Genomic DNA, 19,123 nt, shown 5'->3' on the forward strand with positions numbered 1-19,123 from the left:
TTATAAAATTTTATATATAAAAAGGTTTATGTTTATCAAGTATAAAAAGTGTAATCTTAACTCGTAATAATAATACCTCGACATTTTTTTTTAATAAACAAGCCTGTCAAACTTAAACAACTCCGTTATTTTGGACTTAAATCAAAAGCGGTGAAGAGAAAATATTTTTATCGAGATCTTCCAGCCCTGAAAATATTTGCACTTATTTAAGACTCACCCTGTATAGTACAAAATAATCTAATCTTAACTCCCAATAAAAATGCATTCTCGACATTTTTTTAATGAACGGGCTTGTCATTTCGGTGACTACCATAACGCCGTTTTTTGTACCTACATACTTACTCTATGTAAAGGTTAGATACATTAAGAGTTGAAATATTCTTATGTATAAAGGATATAAGATATATAGGACAAAGTAGAAGAAACGTTGTTCTGAATATTTACCTATGTCATAATTATAAATAATTGAGGAATAAGTTGATGACATAGGTATATGGATAGAATAATGAATTAGTGCCTATTTGTTTATGCCATTTGTTCGTATTTCGTTTTGTTGATGATGCTGGCTAGGCAACATGACAGAATAACGCCGACCAATGGAAAGAACGCTATGCCGACAGCTGCTCCGGCAACTATGCCAATGTTGGCGTCCAAGAAGTCGATGACTTTGTTGTAGCAACCCTGAAAATAAGATTAATTAATCAAAACAAAATATAAAAAAAACAAAGTTATTTATATTTATTATTTTATGACGACAAAGAAAATGACAGAAGCCTAAAGAAGCTGAATAAATTAGGCAAAGAAAATAAAGTCCTCCTACTCTGAGTGCCAGCCCACCAAAGGATAGAAGGTAATGAAAGCATAGAGCACATAAAGCACTGCAAATCCACAAAATCCAAGGCTGGTGGACAACTTTAAAGCAGCCAGCAACACACTTCGAAGAAACCTGCGTCAAATAAAGGAAAACTGGTGGTCACAAAAAGCTCATCAGATTCAAGAGTACGCCACGCATCACGACTATCGTAAATTATTCGAGGCTGTAAAAGAAGTATACGGCCCAACCAAGAAGGTAAACTGTCCAATCATGGCACAAAATGGCGAACTTCTAAAATTGGGAGAGTAAATCAGAAACTGCTTGAAAGAATTATAGCCATATCCTTAATCAACAAAACAACCCCAATATGGAAGCACTAAACACAATGCCTTAGTATGACAGCCTCGATGTATTAGATACCCCAATATCAGAACAGGAAATAAAGGCATCCATAAAACAGCTTAAAAACAACAAATCAGCTGGCTGTGACACGATTCCGGTGGGAATCTATAAGTGTGCAAGTAAAGAAATTATTGGTTATATACCTCAGGACATTTGCAACGCGAATATAGTGAATATATTTAAGAACAAAGGAAGTGCATCAGACTGCGAAAACTACCGGGGAATTTCACTACTGGCTATCGGAGAAAAAATTCTTGCAAACATTATGTCAAACCGCCTGCACCCACATATAAAAAAACGAGTTTTCGCACGAACCGCGGCAACGTCGATTCCATATTCTCCGTCCGCCAACTACAGGAAAATGTAAAAGAGCAGCAGAGTAAACTTTATGTTACATTCATCGACCTAAAAAAGCCTTCGACTCTGTGAACAGAGATGCACTTTGAGCAATTATGAAAAAGTTCGGAGTACCCAATAAATTTCTTACAGTGTGTAAAAGCCTATATAACAACAAGTCAAGAGTGTCACTGAGCGATCCCTTCCTAACAAATACAGGAGTTAGGCAGGGATGTGTCTTAGCGTCTCTCCTATTCAACATATTCATGGCAGCGCTCTCCATTATAGTGGAATAGTGGACAACAAACTGCAGGAAAGAGGATTGGACATTAGACACAGATACGACGGTGGTCTGTTAAACATTAAAAGACTCAGGGCGAAATACGTATAAAATTCATCACAGAACATCAATACGCTGATGATTGCGCTCTAGTTGCAAAAACGATACAGCAATTACAAGAAATGTTGAACACATATACCTGGGCATACGAGGCTTTGGAACCTAAGCTGAACATCGATAAGACTAAAATCATTTGCATTCCCCGGAAGATCACAACAATGCTATAAAAATCGGAAAAGAACTATTGGAATATGTACCGGAATTCAATTACCTCAGCAGTTTGATTTCGGAAAAGGCCAATATCGACTCTGAAATTCAACACAGGATTAGCAGTGCCTCGAGAGCATTCTGGAAATTAAAAGACAGGGTTTTCTACAACCATGACTTGAGCACAAAAACGAAACTTGCAGTGTACCGAGCTGTAATATTCCCCACCATGTTATATGGAAGCGAAACCTGGGTGCCGTACCGCCGACACATGAACGCATTAAACAAGTTGTAACAGAGACACCTTAGACAACTCTTATGAATCAAATGGTACCACCATGTCTCAAACGTATCGGTCTTTGAAAAAGCTAGGTGCGAGAGCATTGAAGTCATGATTACAAAATGCGATGAAATCATGATAGTCATGATTACACAAGCGATGAAATCGCGAGTGAATTAATTTCGGGAGACGATAACGCAATTTTATCGTCGTGTATAAAACAATATTTTTTTCCATAGCGAGTTACATTTTAAAAAATATTCAGAAATTATTATTTCAAGGAATTTATTAGGAGTAGAAAAAATATTGTGCTGAGTTGGCGTTGGTTTCTATGTAATTTGACAAATAAATAAAGCTGTCTCTTTAGTTGTCAGTTTTGAGTCAATATTTTTTAATTCTCTTTCATGTCGATTGCTGATTGAATTAGAGCCAGAATTGGCGCAAAACGAAATAAGTAAATTACCAACAGATATTCAGGCTGAGGTGACAAACGCCATATCTAAACTATTTCCATTTAAATCCTGAATAACTTTTCAACAATTTTCAAAAATGGAAGCAATTAAAAAACGTGCGAGAAGAAACAAAGTTTTTAACCTATCCTCGCTGTTAAAGTATCATTTAATCTGCCCTTGCGGTTAAAGTACTATTTTATCTACTATTTTTGATAGATATATAAAGGCAATTTTAACAGTTGCTATTGAAAATTAGAAAAAAAACTACTATAAAGCTTAATTTTGATCATTGAATTAATAATTCAATGATATTGATAATGATGGCGCATTAGTACCCACCTGGGTGTAAATTTCTCCTCTGTCCACTTCCGTGTTGCAGCCGTCCTTGATGCAGCAAGATGGCGGGATTGGCAGAGCGTGAGGCAGCTCGAGCTCGAGCCAGTCGCTGGCCTTATGATTTCCGCAACAGTGCAGCTGGAATTTATTACAGAAAGAAATTGTGAAGAGTTCTAACACGCTTTTTACGCATTTTAGTCTGAAACATTCTGAATACAAATTGTTTTTTGTGAAAGCGTTTCGAAATTGACAGTTATTTTTTTGAGATTCAAAATGACATTCTTTTAGGCAGTAGTACCTAAAAGTGACACTTGTTTAGGAACTAGTGCCTAAAGGTAAAAAATGAAACGTTAGAAACAATGAAAATATTTATTATAAATCTTAAAGGTACAATTATTTAAATTATTAAAGTGAATACAAGAGGCATCCAACTTTTCGTCTCTAAGAGAAATGCAAGTTGTAGGAGTCGGAATAAGTAAATTTCTTGTACTGGCAATGCTGGTAGCTTCTGCTTCTACGTGAACTGCTTTTAATTTCTTATTTGGCGTATCTTTCTGTCCCATGATTCTTTTTGCTATTTCGATTTTCTGTTCAATTGAATTTTCAATGAAACCTTCAGCAACCGAGCTTGATCGCCAACCTCCATGTCGCTTTAAAACTGTTATGTCCTCTCCTGAATCTGCCAGCATTGTTGCAGAGCTGCGCCGGAAACAATGACCAGTGTATTCAATGGCGTTGGAGAGTCCAAGAAACTCCGCTATCTTTTTTGACATACCTCCAATTGTATTGATTCCAACTGGCAGGGTACAGCATTGATTTTTTCGATACATCAAGAAAAATCGCTGATGTGTCACATTGAGTGGTCGAAGTTTTGCGTACTTACGAAATACATGTAAGAAATTGATACCATCTATTGGTCCCTCAGTAATCGTAAACATTCTTGGAAAATGAGTTTTTGTGTTCGGAATTTTCACACTAATAAATGACTTACAATATTTATTGGCATCTACGGTCAAAAACGTGATTTCTTCCCTCCTATAAATACTCCAACGATTAAAACAACTTTAGCTAACAGGAATTCTTTGTCATCGACTTCTTTCATAAAGCGTTCTCTTTCCAGTTTTGTAAATACTTTTAATTTATTTGCCTGATATCCGGTAGCTTTTCTGTTTAAAAATGCAATAAGATTTGTGAATTTGCTAATATCTACGTTTCTGTTCAGGTAAATCATAGTGCGGAGCATCGAATATTTACACCACAGAGTTGTCTAGGTTTCAAAGTTGTTGTAGGTGGTCTCGTATAAGTTTTTCGACTTTTTGGGCACTAACGTGGATAGCGCAGTTTCAGCAGCTTGTTGAATATCCAAGGACTCGTCTGTCATTCATTTTTTCACAAACTTTGTAGGAAATACTGCGACGTTTAAACCTGACAGAACTTTATCATTAAATAATGCATAAGCAATGCCTTAGAAACCGATTACCAGAACATTTTAAAAAATGTTTAAAAATAGATAATAATAATAGCATGAAAATCTCAAATTATCCGCTTTCACAAAAAATCTTGTATGAAATTCGTTGCGAAAAGTGTGTTTTAAGCACTCGACGTCCCGTTTTGCGTCCCGTGCTTAAAACACATTTATTTCGCAACTTGTTACATAAATAACTATTTTACTTACCGTACTTTGGATCAAGTCAAGATCGGACGAAACTTGGGAACTGTTGGCATTGTGGTAGTTCATCATGGCTCTGGTCAGACCTTTATCGAAACCTTCCGTCAGTTTGGTTCGGTAGGCAAAGATGGAAATCCCAGCTCCCAGTTCCAGGACAAAGACTATAGCCAGGAATGCGCCATACTACAAATAAAGTAATATCTTGGTTATAAAGAACTAGCGTGTACCCGCGACTTCGCGCCGAATTAATCATTTGTAATGGTGATGATAAAGCAAAGCAAGAATTTCCATTAACATACTAACTGGATAAAATTTTCTCACATTTATGTCAGCATGAGAAATTCGTCGTATTTTATACGTCGACTTGACGAGTGCGTCACCGCAAATCGCTCCGCCCACTCATTTTATTGATGGGACGCGGCGTCTAATTTTTTACGAAAAACATGGAGAGAATATCGTTTCCCCTCTCACGGATAACCCGTAGCTACAGAACGAACAGACGTACTGTAATCACCATTGTCTTTTAGCTTCAAACCATTAAGCTGTTCATTTAGAACACAGTATCGTCTTAGGTATCCCATCACAATCCGGAGATTGTTCTCACTTAAATCAAGAAGAATCTTTGATTTTTCTCGGTTGTAACTCCTGAGAAACTTCTTCGAGTGTCTTAGACTGCTGGAGAGTTCCCATTCCAGGTTACGGATGTAGCCTTCCAAATTCTTGAGTTCCGCTTTATCTATACCATTTTAACTCAAAATTTTCTTATTTATTTTTCAAATTTCTACAGATGAAGAATATAAATAAAATAGACAGACGTTCATAAATACAGACCGTTGAACTCGTCCATAGTGAAACGTAAGTCGCGCTAAGATGAACAAGGTAATTAGTTCGGAATATCTGAGCAAGCCCCATCTTCATCCATGCGGAGAAAAATTACACGAAGTGAATTATCTATTAACAACGCCTTAAATATCGATAAACGCTCTGATTACGGGCTGCTATTTTAGTATTGAAAATACTTCTGGGCGCGTTTATATGGGACCCATCTTTGAAAAAGCGACATGCTAGATGCGATGTGGTACGGCCGAGTTCAATAACCTGCCTAATCATCAACTTGTCAACACGTAATAGTTTAGCCGGCGTTGCAAGGACGTTCGAGGGCCGATGCCGGAAATGAGGTCTTATCAGTGGGCCAACTATTTTATGGATATGGATGTTTAGTATGGGTCGGCGGATAAAAAAAGCCAATATTATGATTATGCGTCAAGGCATATGGATTGTAAGGTACAATTTGACTATTTTAATCTAACTCTTTCTGTATGCGAAGCAAGGGGCAAATTATACATGAAAGAGCGGACTCACATAAATAATAAATTTAGACTAATGCAATATTTTTTCTCGGCGCGTAGGATAGATAGGTAAATGCATTAAAGGGAATAATTAATTAAATCATGAGGTTCCAAAACATAATAACTCGGGTCTCATCGGATCTGCTGATACATTTTTCTAAAATTTAGGTTATTAGGACTTATATTTTTTATGATTATTATTTGTTTAATTAACAACTTAGGACAAAGAAAAAGCTTGCATGGTATCCACCGCCAACAGGCGTAAAAACAAATGAAGCCAAGGCGTTGCCAAATATTTATTGGGATAAATTTTTATTGTTTGAATATTGTTGTAAATAATAATTATCATTTAATTAGTACTAACTTATGAAAGTTCACAACACGGCGAAATTTCAACAAAATCGGCGAACGGATCTTTGAGATATTAATAAAAAAAGGTCTATTAGAAAACACCTTGACACCCTGTATCTTTAAAATTATACATTTCCGGACACATGTTTATATGAACTTTTTACCTTAAAAACACTCAAAGAATCACCTCCTGAAGTTTGGCCAGATACTTAATTAACGACCTGTATTTAAAAATGGCTAGCTAGTGATTTAGTAAGCTATGTTTATTTTAATGGGAAAAAATACATTTCATAAAAAATAAAAAAAAACTCATAATACAAATACTATACACTAATTAATTAATTTTAAATGTATCTAAATAGGCACTTTAATAATTGAAAAATGGACAGGAGTACTTAAAATCCCTTTATAGAATATACCAAATATGCAAAAAAACTCCAATAAAAAACCCACAAATGGCACATTAAAATCTGCATTATCTGAAATCAAACTATACCTAAACATATCCTAGACATCGATAACGCGATGAGCAGTTTTTAACAATTATTCCGAGTTATTATTACATAAGTTGTTTTACAATTATTGTAATACAGTAGCATTCCTTCAAATAAATTTTTATTTAAGTATTGTTAATGTAGTCCTATTAATGATTATAGCCCGTATGATATCTAAAATAAAAAATCAAGCGTGTTTTTATCAGAATTATTAAATGATTAAGTAGAAATAGTTAATATTTATTAACTTCGTAAGTGTTATATTTTAATATAATTATGGATTTTAATAATTAAATAATTATCTTAAGTTTAAATTGTGGTAAACTTGTATGAGTTTTAATCATTTATATTTAAAATTTTAGAGAAGACAATATAGATTTTAGGCAGGAGAACTCAAGGGAAGGACTCTGTAATTAGTAATTAAGACGTTACAATTTTTTTTACTTGCCATTTTTTTTTGTTGTTCACGTTGCACTTTAACTCTTTGTTGTGTCATACATAATCTGAATTTCGGATATGATATAGAACTGATAAATTGGACCAAATATATTTATTGCAAGGTATGCAAAGATATATTTTTGTTAACTTTGCAAATACTTAAGGCATGCAATAATTTTAAAAAAATTTGACGTGAGATTACTTCATAATTCTTGAAAGTTTTGAATGATAAAGATTTGAATTATTATGGGTCTGTTTTGTTTAAGAAGCTAACAAATCATTTCAAAAACTCAACTATCAAAATATAATGGTAGCAAATTTTTAAAAATATGCATAGGTATAATGTTCTATATTAATTGGACATACTGAATGTAAACTTTGTAAACTAAGTGTAGGGAAATTAAAACAACTTTGGGAGCACGTCATCAATGACACCATGCGTCGTCTTATGGAGTTTGCTGGTGGTCGTATTATGATGTGCAACCAAAGTTATTTTAATTTCCCTATAGATGTAGTTGTTGCCAATCGATAATATATTTTGCTGCTTATTTTCATCATAACAAAATCCGTTATGATGAAACCGTCAATACCGGTACTCATATTATGGGCACCTATGTATCTTAAATCTCATAATAATGTTTAAAAATACATAGGTACATACTATGAGTAGTGGTTGTGATGGTTTTTTATTAGGTATGATGAAAAGAAGCTGCAAACTAAATTATCGTTGAAGCCAATTATATTTTAATTTATTTTTATCTACAGTAAATATGCACGGTAGGGGTTCAAAATATGCCTATAGGTACTGTGAGGCAACTCAATTCGAGTATAAATTAACATTTACATTCCAAGTATCTTCTTGGTCTACCGGCACCCCGTTCACCCTTATTTCTCATCCGTTCACCCTTATTTCTTCATCATTTCTATAAAAAAATATTATGATTTATAACTTTTAATTTTTATTGTGAAAATTGGTGAAAAGTAATTTTTTTGTACGGCGAATTTAAATTTTATGAGCCATCCGTAAATTACATCTTAAGTTCGAATATTGGTTAAACCTAGGAATACCCAGGTAATAGCCCGAAATATGCAAAAGAGGGAGTGAGTTTAGGTTAGATTAGAATTTGGTTTTAGTTGGTTTTGCATTAATAAAAACATAGACCTAATCTAAACTTAATCTAAACTGACCCCCTTTTTTGCATAATTCGGCCTCCTACGTGAGTAGGAGCCCGTCATAGTGTCGTGACCGTGATCGTGACCATTCACGAATCCGCACACGTTCATCTCCATCATTAATAATTTCCTAACTAAATTCTTCACTTTTACAAAAAAGCCATTACGATAAAAATCAAATTGCGTTGCGAACGGTTTACTTGTTCATTATACGTATCTGGAATATATTTGTGAATGGCGATTAGCGATACGTTTACGTTAGACTGCCGGAGTGCTGACGTCACGAATATCAAAGTGCTTTCCAAACAAGGTTTAGTTCTTTTATATTTCTATTGAGCTCTTCCAAATGACGTCACAAGTGAATATAAAATGTAAAAAAACAGGTGATTGCCGGCAACCGCCGACTTGTGTCTGGTATTTTCAATACGCCTATGATGGTTGCGCATGTTGCAAAATCTGTGAATTTTTTCATCTCAGTTCTCTTTTAACTTAATTTACTTGTTTTATATTTTATGAGATATATTTTTACTGGAAACAGCTGAACAATTCGCCACTTAAAATATCTTAAAATTTTGATGATCGGTAGAATTAAAGAACTTTGACTAGAGATAATTCATAAACTTTATTTTTAGATATATTGGCAATTTAGCCAGTTATAGTATGTCCTCTTTTCTGGGTACTTACCACATAGAGAAGTACAGGTTGGCCTTTTACAGTACAACAACAAGCCAAAGAACCAATGAGTATGATAAACGATCCTGTACCAATCAGAACATAGGGTGCCGTACCACTAAATGCGGTACTCATTTCCATGTATTTATACAGTTCCACTTCCATCCATATTCCAATGGCCAAAATAGCAATACCAGAAACCTAGAAACAGTAAAATTTTACGTATGGTTATTTATAAAGAATTTCATATAAGTATAGTCACAAACTTTAGTTGTGGAAATTACTATATAAAAAAATATGTTCTTCTGTTTCAATACTAGTTATTTTTTATACAAGACGATAAAATGGTATTTTAGAGAAGATAATGGAATTTTATCGTCGTGTATACTTAAAAGAATATTTTTTTCCATAGCGAGTTACGTTTTAAAAAATATTCAGAAATTATTATTTCAAGGAATTTATTACGAGTAGAAAAAATATTGTGCTGAGTTGGCATTGGTTTCTATGTAATTTGAGAAATAAATAAAGCTGTCTTTTTAGTTGTCAGTTTTGAGTTGATGATTGCTGATTGAATTGGAGCCAGAAATGGCTCAAAACGAAATAAGTAAATTACCAACAGATATTAAGACTGAGGCGACAAACGCCATATCCAAACTACTTCCATTTAAATCCCGAATAACTTATAATAAGGAATACAAAAATTTTCAAAAATGGAAGCAATTAAAAAACGTGCGAGAAGAAATAAAGTTTTTAACCTATCCTCACTGTTAAAATATCATTTAATCTACCCTTGCGATTAAAGTAGGTACTATTTTATCTACTATTTTTTGATATAAGGCAATTTTAACAGTTGCTATGGAAAAAAGAAAACTAATTAACTCAGTTTACTTTATAATAAGACATAAGTATTAAAGGCAATATGCTTCACTCAATATCGTACAGTAAACATTGCCTTGACATTGAGAAATGAGCTTTTCTCGAAACATCGGCAAAACATCAAATTTTTCAAATAAAAATTGATATAATATATACGCTGTCCTAAATAAGATTACATACGTACAGGGATCTACAAATGGTTTAAATTAGAAAAAAATTGCGCCTTGTTGAATCTTATGTCATGATTTTAAATCTAAAAAAATCCGATTACTGCCGAAGATATCCGAAAAAAAATTAATTTTCAATACAAACTTAATATTTCTATTACTACTGCGATATTCATATACAAATATACACCTTGTATATGAATTATTTTACCTATAAAAAAACCCTGTATATCAAATTTCATAATGTAGCCACCTATCTGACAGTAAAGCAAATAGTAAGAAACTCAAATATAAAATATTAATACGTTAATAGTAATAATAAGATTATTTTATTAATAGATAATTATGACATTTTAACAATAAAAAAAAATTACAAAATATATTAAAAAAAATACAGACACTTACCGAGAATATAAAATCAAACAACATATGAAATGTCTTCAAACATGCCATAAAAGCCATATTTTGTAATAATTTCTTTTTCATTTTTAAAAATGTTTAAATTAAAAAAGGGTTTATTTAAGATATTAAGGAATAATGTTTTAATGACAACTGACAATCTAATGGTAAACTATATAACCTACCACCTCTGATAGAAAGCAAAATTAAACATATGTATATTATTTACGCTTTTTTGCTGATGTTTCAAATGAATATATTTTATTTATATTCTGATTTAATTTGTTTAAACTAACAGTAAACATAATTATAAATATGGGAGCGCAAATAATTTGTTACAATACAGTTGTACCTATTTATTTTATTTTCCTGTAGGTCAAATACAAGGATGATTTGGTTAGGTTAGGCTAGGTTTTTTTGAAGAACTTGTTAGTCAAATAGTTAATCTAGTGGTTATATACCGGGTGCGTCTCGAAAATGGCTCACCCTCATAACTTTTTTTTTAATTTTTCAGACAAAAAAAACGAGATTTAGTATGTTAGTATATGACAAAAATTAGGATTGATTGACGTATTCATTTGTTTTTGGTCACTTCCTGTTTCACCGGAAATGACTACAACTTTTGATTTTTAAATGGCCCCGTCAGTATTTTTTTACTTTATTCGATAGAAAATGACACTGAATAGAATAACATATCATATGTTAAATTTTGACATTCTCGCTTTAAAAAAATCGTAAGATCGACATTTAAAGAAATCTAGAATGCCTAACCATATGGCTGTGTTAAAAACACTAATTTTTAATCAAGAAGCCTTGGAAATATAGATTTGATGATTAGCATATTTAGAAAAAGAATTGTTTTACGAATAATTTGGTACCACACGCTTGGTATTTCGAGTCAAATTGTCGTTACATTTATGGCCATAGCACTCTAAATTAAGTTTTAAAATGCTATATTTTTAATTGAAAATATCAAAAGTTGACATAATATGCTATGTCATTTTATTCAGAATGTCAATTTCTGTCAAATGATTTAAAAAAATACCAAGGGTGTCATTTAAAAATCAAAAGTTGTAGTCATTTCGGGCGAAACAGGAAGTGACCGAAAAAAATTGAATACGTCAATCAAATCTAATTTATATCATATACTAAAATACCAAATCTCGTTTTTTTATATGAGAAAAATAAAAAGTTACACACCAATAACTTTTTATTTTTAAATCCACAACCACACCAAACCAAACCAAGCCACTTTTGAGACGCACCCGGTATAAAATATTAGATAAATACACAAAATATACTAAAAAATAATTGCAGTAACTATTAATTAATTACCTATAGGGTATTTATAATAATTTATACATTTTCTAATAAATATAAAAGTCGGTTACTGAAATAAAAGTAATGAAAATGATTTATATGTTGGCATATGTTGACTATGAGTTATTGAAAAAAAAATGGATGTGACTGAAACCACAAGGACAATTTAATGTATAATAAACATGATTAATAAATAGATTGGCATATTATATTGACATTAAAATGATAAACTCTTACCCAAAAGATGAAATTGAAAACCATAAGGAAACTCTTCATGCACGCCAGTGCAGCTACGGTTTGCAGATGTTTTCCCATTTTTCTCCGATTTTGAATAGTTATCACAAAGCAAAAACGTTTTTCAAAAAGACTGAGCTAGAAATTGACTTTGTTTCTTGATAAAATGATGTTTTAAGGTGGTTAGCTTTTACTACGACTATCACAATTTGTTTCTGAATGTTCGTTTGCCACAGAGTAATGTCGGGGTCTATCCAGTATCCAGACTTACTGGCAAAGGCAGGAGAGAGATACGTTTACATGGAGTTAAGAATTGATTTTTTAATTCTGGCACGTCTGCGTACAGTATCATTTTAAGATTCAAAGATTTAAAGACATAAATGACTTGGAAAATGTACGGCAACAGATTCTACTAATAAAAATACTTGATTCTTAAGTGGACTGTTCAACAGCCGGCTATTGTTAATAAAATAAAAATAGTTTGGGTACCTAGGTCGACCTTAAATGAGTACTTGGGATTCACAATCCTGAGGTAATAATAGGCGGTTGAAGCGTAGTGCTAGCCACATTACCTGCTTTCTTATATACCGAACGGATCTAGCATGGCAAGCTGTACCTTGCTACTCCTAAGGCGTTAAACGCTATATACGGGAGCTATTATTACATTATAACTCATTATACAGCCTCAGAGCTTTGACAAAAACCAGTATCTGAGACTTTGCAATGGCACAGATTTTTATCTAAGTTACATCTTAAAAGATGCTTCTAACTAATGAAGCTTGATTTTCATGCATCCGTTATCCGACGATACGATCTATTCTTAATCTAAGGATACGATGAATTAAATTATTCTGGGTGCCGGGCCACAGCGGCATCCAAGGCAACGACAAAGCCGATGAGCTAGCTAGGCAAGGATCATCGGCATCTTATCTTGGTCCAGAGCCAGTACTGGGAATATCCAAATGTATGGTCCGTAGTTCATTTAAACTCTGGATCAGGGAAAAGAAGAATGTCCATTGGAGAAACAGACAGGGGCACAGGCACAGCAAGGCTTTTATCCAAGGACCTAGCTCTAAAACAGCAAAAGAACTGCTAATGCTTAGTAGGAATAAAGTGCGGATTACAACAAGCCTATTGTCAGGACACATGGCTGTCAAGTGTTACCTGAACAAACTCAATCTGTATCAAGGAAGTATTTGCTACAGACTTTGGGATAAAGATCCTGAAACAGCGGAGCACATATGTCATTGCGAGGCTCTGGACCGCAAGCGACACTTTTTATTTGGGAAAGCTAGGCTAGAACCGGCGGAACTATGCTCCCATCCTATCAAGGAACTGCATAAGTTAGTGCAGGACACCGGGATAGGAGAATGGGTATAGATAGAGAAAGGGGACAAACACAATAGGTTTCACAGGTCACAGTGTTTCCGGCAGAGGACGGCCACTTGTTATGAAAAAAAAAGGATACGTTGATATGATATTAATTTTATTGGTTGAATTTAAAGACTTCGATTGGTTAGAAAATGACGAAGATTTTAAATGTATTGTATTTTCATGCCTCCGTTCATCGGTTATACGATGATTGGTGTCATTTTATATTTTCATAACGAATAATTTTGATTTCAAAAAGACTACAAATGCGAGAACGACGTGTAAACGATTTTTTCTCCAGCCAATCGATCTGTCTCTCTACAGGTTGCAGTGATATGCGTACAAAGCTTTTCAGCGCTTAACAAACTACAGGATGTTTCGCAGATAGTTATTGTTGTTCTTTATCCGTAATGAACAGTTTATCGCCTACGCTAAGTACACAATCATTTATTTCGGTTTATATTAGTTTATTTAACACACTTGGTATTATATTAACTTATATACGAGTATATATTTATTTGTAATGCAGTAATAATTCAGATAATTCTACATAAAATATAATTCGTTGTCTATTTTCATATTTTGAGATTTGTAGTAATCGATTAAATGCATTATTTTAGAAAGACACTATACAGTGTGGTCCGAACTGTATTCCGGAAACTTCGACAGTATATTCTACAGATAAAAATAAGTAAAAAAGTTCGTATAATTGTATGTCCTCAAAATGCTTAGTTTCCGAAATACAGGGTGTAGAAGTTATACTTTTATTTCGATTTTTTCGAAATAATTTCTGAAGTAACGTCAATATTTAGATGAAAATTTCACACCTCTACTTTTCAACCAATAACATGCTTTAATGTTGACTAGTTACCATGGCAACTGAAAAAATTTCCGGAAATTTTTTCGAGGCGCCACGAAACTTTAGTGGAAATTTTTTGACAGTTGAAAAGGTAAACATAAGATCTACAATCATAATGTGAATGAACTACAATGTCTATATATTGAAATATTATCCATTTGAGTTTTAGCAATACCTTGGCCAACTTAACAAATTGAAATTATTTTAAAATGTCATGTTGGATTAATATTTTTTTTTTCAAATTTAGGTGTGAAATTTTCTTACCGAATACCACGCAAGCTTAAATTATTCCTGGAATTATTCCTGGCTCTTGTGATATTATAAGTGAAAATTCGTCTCTGGTAATTTTTTGACATGAAAAATTTGATTTTGATGTCAATATGACTCCCATTTGTAGAGGGCGCCACCTACATGTGTTTTAACTGTTTTGAAGAGTAATAACTTTTCGTCTGTACCTGTATAAAAGTACTGAGTAAAAAAATATATATTTCCGTGACTTTTTACGTAAAAAATTTCTCTTGATAAAAATCGCTAGGAGTAACCATTCTCAAGATATTTAGAATGGAAATAGTCAATACATGTCATTATTGACAAAAAATAAACGCCTTGAGTAGAGATAGTTATGTGACTGAAATAATAAATTTCGGAAATTTTTATTTTTTTAAATTAATTCTAAATTTTTCTGTGAAGAAATAATGATAAAACAGTTTCTATTAAACTGTTGGCACAAAAGCATTTCAAATTTATGATTTCAGTGTAATAATTATTGTTTTTATTAATTTATGTCAATGATGACAGGTATTTATAATTTTGATTCATCTCGAGAACCAGTAATTGTAGCGATTTTTTCCAAGAGACTTTTTTTATGTAAAAATGTCGCAAGTGTATATTTTTTTACTCAGTAGTTTTATACAGGTACGGACTAAAAGTTATTAATCTTCAAACAAGTTAAAAAATATATAGGTGGCGCCCTCTACAAGTAGGAATCATAATGACATCAAAATCAAATTTCTCATGTCAAAAAACTCCCAGACACCAATTTTCATCGAAATATTTACCTTACTCCATAAATTATTTAGAAAAAATTGAAATAAAAATGAATTTTCTACACCCTGTATCTCCAAAACTAAGCATTTTAGGACATACAATTATACGAACTTTTTTACTTATTTTTATCTGCAGAATTAGCTGCCAAAGATTTTTTTTTCAAACGTCCCAAAAGTATTCACTTTTGCGACCTGATTAACAATATCTATAAAAAAATAATAAGTAATTTTAACACCTAGGCATAAAAATAAAACACTTTAACGCCTAAACATAACTACAAAAATATATTATTAAACTGACATAAATTGTCAAATTCAACAAGCAGAACCATAGTTTCTCGATATACTTATAATTACATACAAGGTATGACCTTTAAATCTTTTTATATTATTTGGAACATTTGAAATTGTTTAAAAAAATTATTTGTGGCGTTCAAAAAAAAATAGCATGTTGTCCTTCAAATCCTCTAATTTAATAGCTGTTGTTTCACTTCAAATGTGCGCACATAGTGCACAGACAATTTTTTTTTAGTTCAAGAGCTGTGTTGGTGGCATTTTTTATACTTTTTTGATGGGATCACGACATTCTAAACATACTTCCTGCATTATCGAGAATTTTCTCTTGCCCATCATCGACCCATCGTGAGATAAATTCAATTTTACGCTCCAGCGCCCCCTAGGCGTCCATTCATCACCGTTCTACTTTCCAACGGTTTCCTACGGTTTGCTGACTTATTAAAACTGCAAAATCGAACCAAACAAACAATGGAAGAAAGAGAAGTGGCTGTAAAATGCAAATTTCTTACTTTTTTGCCAGGCTTCCGTTGTACCTGAGCTAGTAGTGATATCTCTATCCGATGCGCTGTTAGAAATGCACTAATTACAATATACACAGTGATTTAACAAAATATAAGGATATTAACAGAGATGTGACTTATTTCAGATACAAATATTTGAAATACAGATATAAGATACAAAATATATAAGAATGAAGATTTTTTGTTGTCTATTTGCTAATGGGACACAGGGCACAGAATAAATTTTAATAACGCCAAAATTATAACGAAAGAAGCGATAGCCTCTAAAAGAAAAATAAAAGAGGCTTTTTTAATACAATCTAATAAATATAAATGTATTGCTCATGCATCTGTAGATGGTAGTAATGTATGGCAATCGTTTCTTTGATTTTAAAGAACATAACATAAATAAACATAACATACCTACGTAAAAATTAAAAATAATCATACAGAAAGTTTGGGGCTTTTTGGTTTTACCTTATTAAGTAATTATTATCAGGTAGGTAGTAATTGTTTAAGAATAACTTGATATAATGTCATTTTAACAGAACGTCAACGGTTTTTTGTAGACGTATCTGTTTTAAAAAACTAAAGTGTTCTCGAATAGTTGAATTTAAATATTTTAAATAGTTTTTTTTGTTTATCCTTGTATTTTTTTTTTGGTTTGGAGTAATAAAAAGAGTAATTGATACAATTTTTAAATTAAAAAACGTAAAAAACAAGCGTCGTTACACAATGGAAATAAGATTATGATCATAGATTATGACCATAGATAAAAGAAAATAATCTTCTATTAAATTATGACATATTTATGATTATGACAATATGATGACAATGAAAAGTTGGTTTCCATAACAATGTATAATTTGTACTTTCTAAACCGTATAAAATTGTGATTATTTTGAAAATACGTGCTTTAACTCTTTTAAAAACTTTTAATGCGCATGCGCAAAGTAATGTCCTCGAGAAAGACAAACCTATGGAACGTTTCATAAGTGCAATAAGAAGGTTTGAAAATGATATGTCGTGATGTTGGAAATATATATTCTAATGCTAAACTTATGGCGTTGATTTATCCACGTAAATATATATGATCTAGGATTGAAACACCCTGTGTATATAGAAAACTATAACAATCACGAATTAATAACAACCGACTGCAATCGCATTTAATAAATAAATTAAATTAATGCACACAACAAACTAATGATCGTTTTTTTGTTGTTGATTGTTAGGTATATGGCACCGTTTTCGCGTTGATTTTTCTCCATCGGCCATTGTGCAAGTCGCTTCGTGATGGTACTACCCGCAATTGCCCAACGAGTACCGTACCCATCTGGCGTGGTTCCGTTCCGAACAATACGGTTTGACGGAACAAGCACTAAAATTATTATTATTTTCCTGTAGATTATAATCTATGAGAACTGCTGCCGATGTCACGGGCGACACAGAAAAAAGTCGCGTTAATCTGTGAAAAAAGAAAAATATTGTTGTTAGAAACTATTGTTGTTTGGTGAGAGATGCCGAAAGATCCAGCACTGGCAGTACCAGTAAGTCGATATATTCTTATTAAGTTATTTGGGCAAAATTCAATTCACATTTTTTTTAAATTAAATTGCACAACATCTTTAACAGTACAGGGTGTCCCATTTTCGTGTGTGTTTACAGGGTTTCTCGTTTACGAGTAGAAATACAAAGATGCGGTTTTCACATAAACAAGGTGAAAATGCATTATTTAACTTTTTAAAATCGGAACCCTGTTTAAATTTCAAAATAATCAAATTATTTCATTCATGGAAATTGGATTGAGGTCGGGACTGCAAGAAGGCCATTCTAATCTTCGTAGTCCTACCTTGTCCACATACTCGTTAACTACTCGTATTTATAACTCGTTACTTAGCGCAATGTGGGTCCTGGCATTATCATGCATCAGTATAAACCAGGGTTGGAAAAAATCATGATTTAAAAAAATAAATTAAAAAAAATCAGATTTTTTTTATTTAAATCAATTTTTTTTTAATTTTAATTCAAACAATATTTAAATCGGATATCCAAATGGCTAAGACTTATTCCCAAAAGTCCTATCCTAAATGGCTAAAGTCCTATTCTAAATGGCTATATCTTTATAACTCTGCCCGATACCGATAACATTAACAATTCTACGGCGCATGTCAATTTTCCACATCGGTCTCCTGTATATTCCGCAAAAAAGTCACTCGCTTCAGATCAAAAGGATTTTTTTCAAACATCTCAAAAATATTAAGTTTTGTCATTTTAACGGCTAGGCATAAAAGTAAAGCACTGTTGTTACGCGTAAGCACAAAAGTACAAAAATATATTATTAAACTGATATTAATTGTCAAATTCAACGAATGTAGAACTTGTTGCTTGATTACTGGTCATATTATTTGTAATGTTTTAAAAGAAATAGTATGTTCTATTCGGAGTAAAAATGTACTTTTTGTGTCTCCCTGTAAATTCGGGATAGCTTTACGATGGTCCTTTAAAAGGTAAAGAAAAAAAAAAGTATAATTTTTACTCCTAATAAAACAATACACTATTGTTCGGAAATAGTCTTAAATCGAGAATGAAATTAGTATATATTATCTAATGTCAAAGTGTAAAGTATTTACTGCAGATCAAAATGTCGGTAGAAATTTGGAAACATATGAAAAATATAATACAATACCTTTTCTGACAATGATTATAGATTCTCGGGAATGAAGATATAGTCTCTATAT

The 19,123-nt window shown here is 32.5% G+C and overlaps 2 protein-coding genes across 5 annotated transcripts in view; one reads left to right on the forward strand and one right to left on the reverse strand.

The window, feature by feature from the left end:
• The window catches only part of LOC115891725 (advillin-like), a 57,121-nt gene that overhangs the window by 15,508 nt on the left and 22,490 nt on the right, over window positions 1-19,123 (forward strand). The window lies entirely within an intron of this gene.
• LOC115891727 (tetraspanin-7-like) lies at window positions 446-12,597 on the reverse strand. Of its 2 annotated transcripts, none has more exons than XM_030912268.1 (5): window positions 12,313-12,597; window positions 9,326-9,514; window positions 4,843-5,019; window positions 3,171-3,305; window positions 446-681 (listed from the first exon to the last, which is right to left on the reverse strand). In XM_030912268.1, the coding sequence occupies exons 1-5, from the start codon at window positions 12,388-12,390 to the stop codon at window positions 526-528; spliced, it is 735 nt and encodes a 244-aa protein (XP_030768128.1). In that variant the 5' UTR covers window positions 12,391-12,597; the 3' UTR covers window positions 446-525. The 2 variants fall into 2 exon arrangements, with proteins under 2 accessions (XP_030768128.1, XP_030768127.1); XM_030912267.1 differs by lacking the exon at window positions 12,313-12,597 and adding an exon at window positions 10,762-10,934.

Source organism: Sitophilus oryzae, unplaced genomic scaffold (genome assembly GCF_002938485.1).
Source record: "Sitophilus oryzae breed Bouriz unplaced genomic scaffold, Soryzae_2.0 scaffold_1191_pilon_pilon, whole genome shotgun sequence".
NCBI lineage: Eukaryota > Metazoa > Arthropoda > Insecta > Coleoptera > Curculionidae > Sitophilus > Sitophilus oryzae.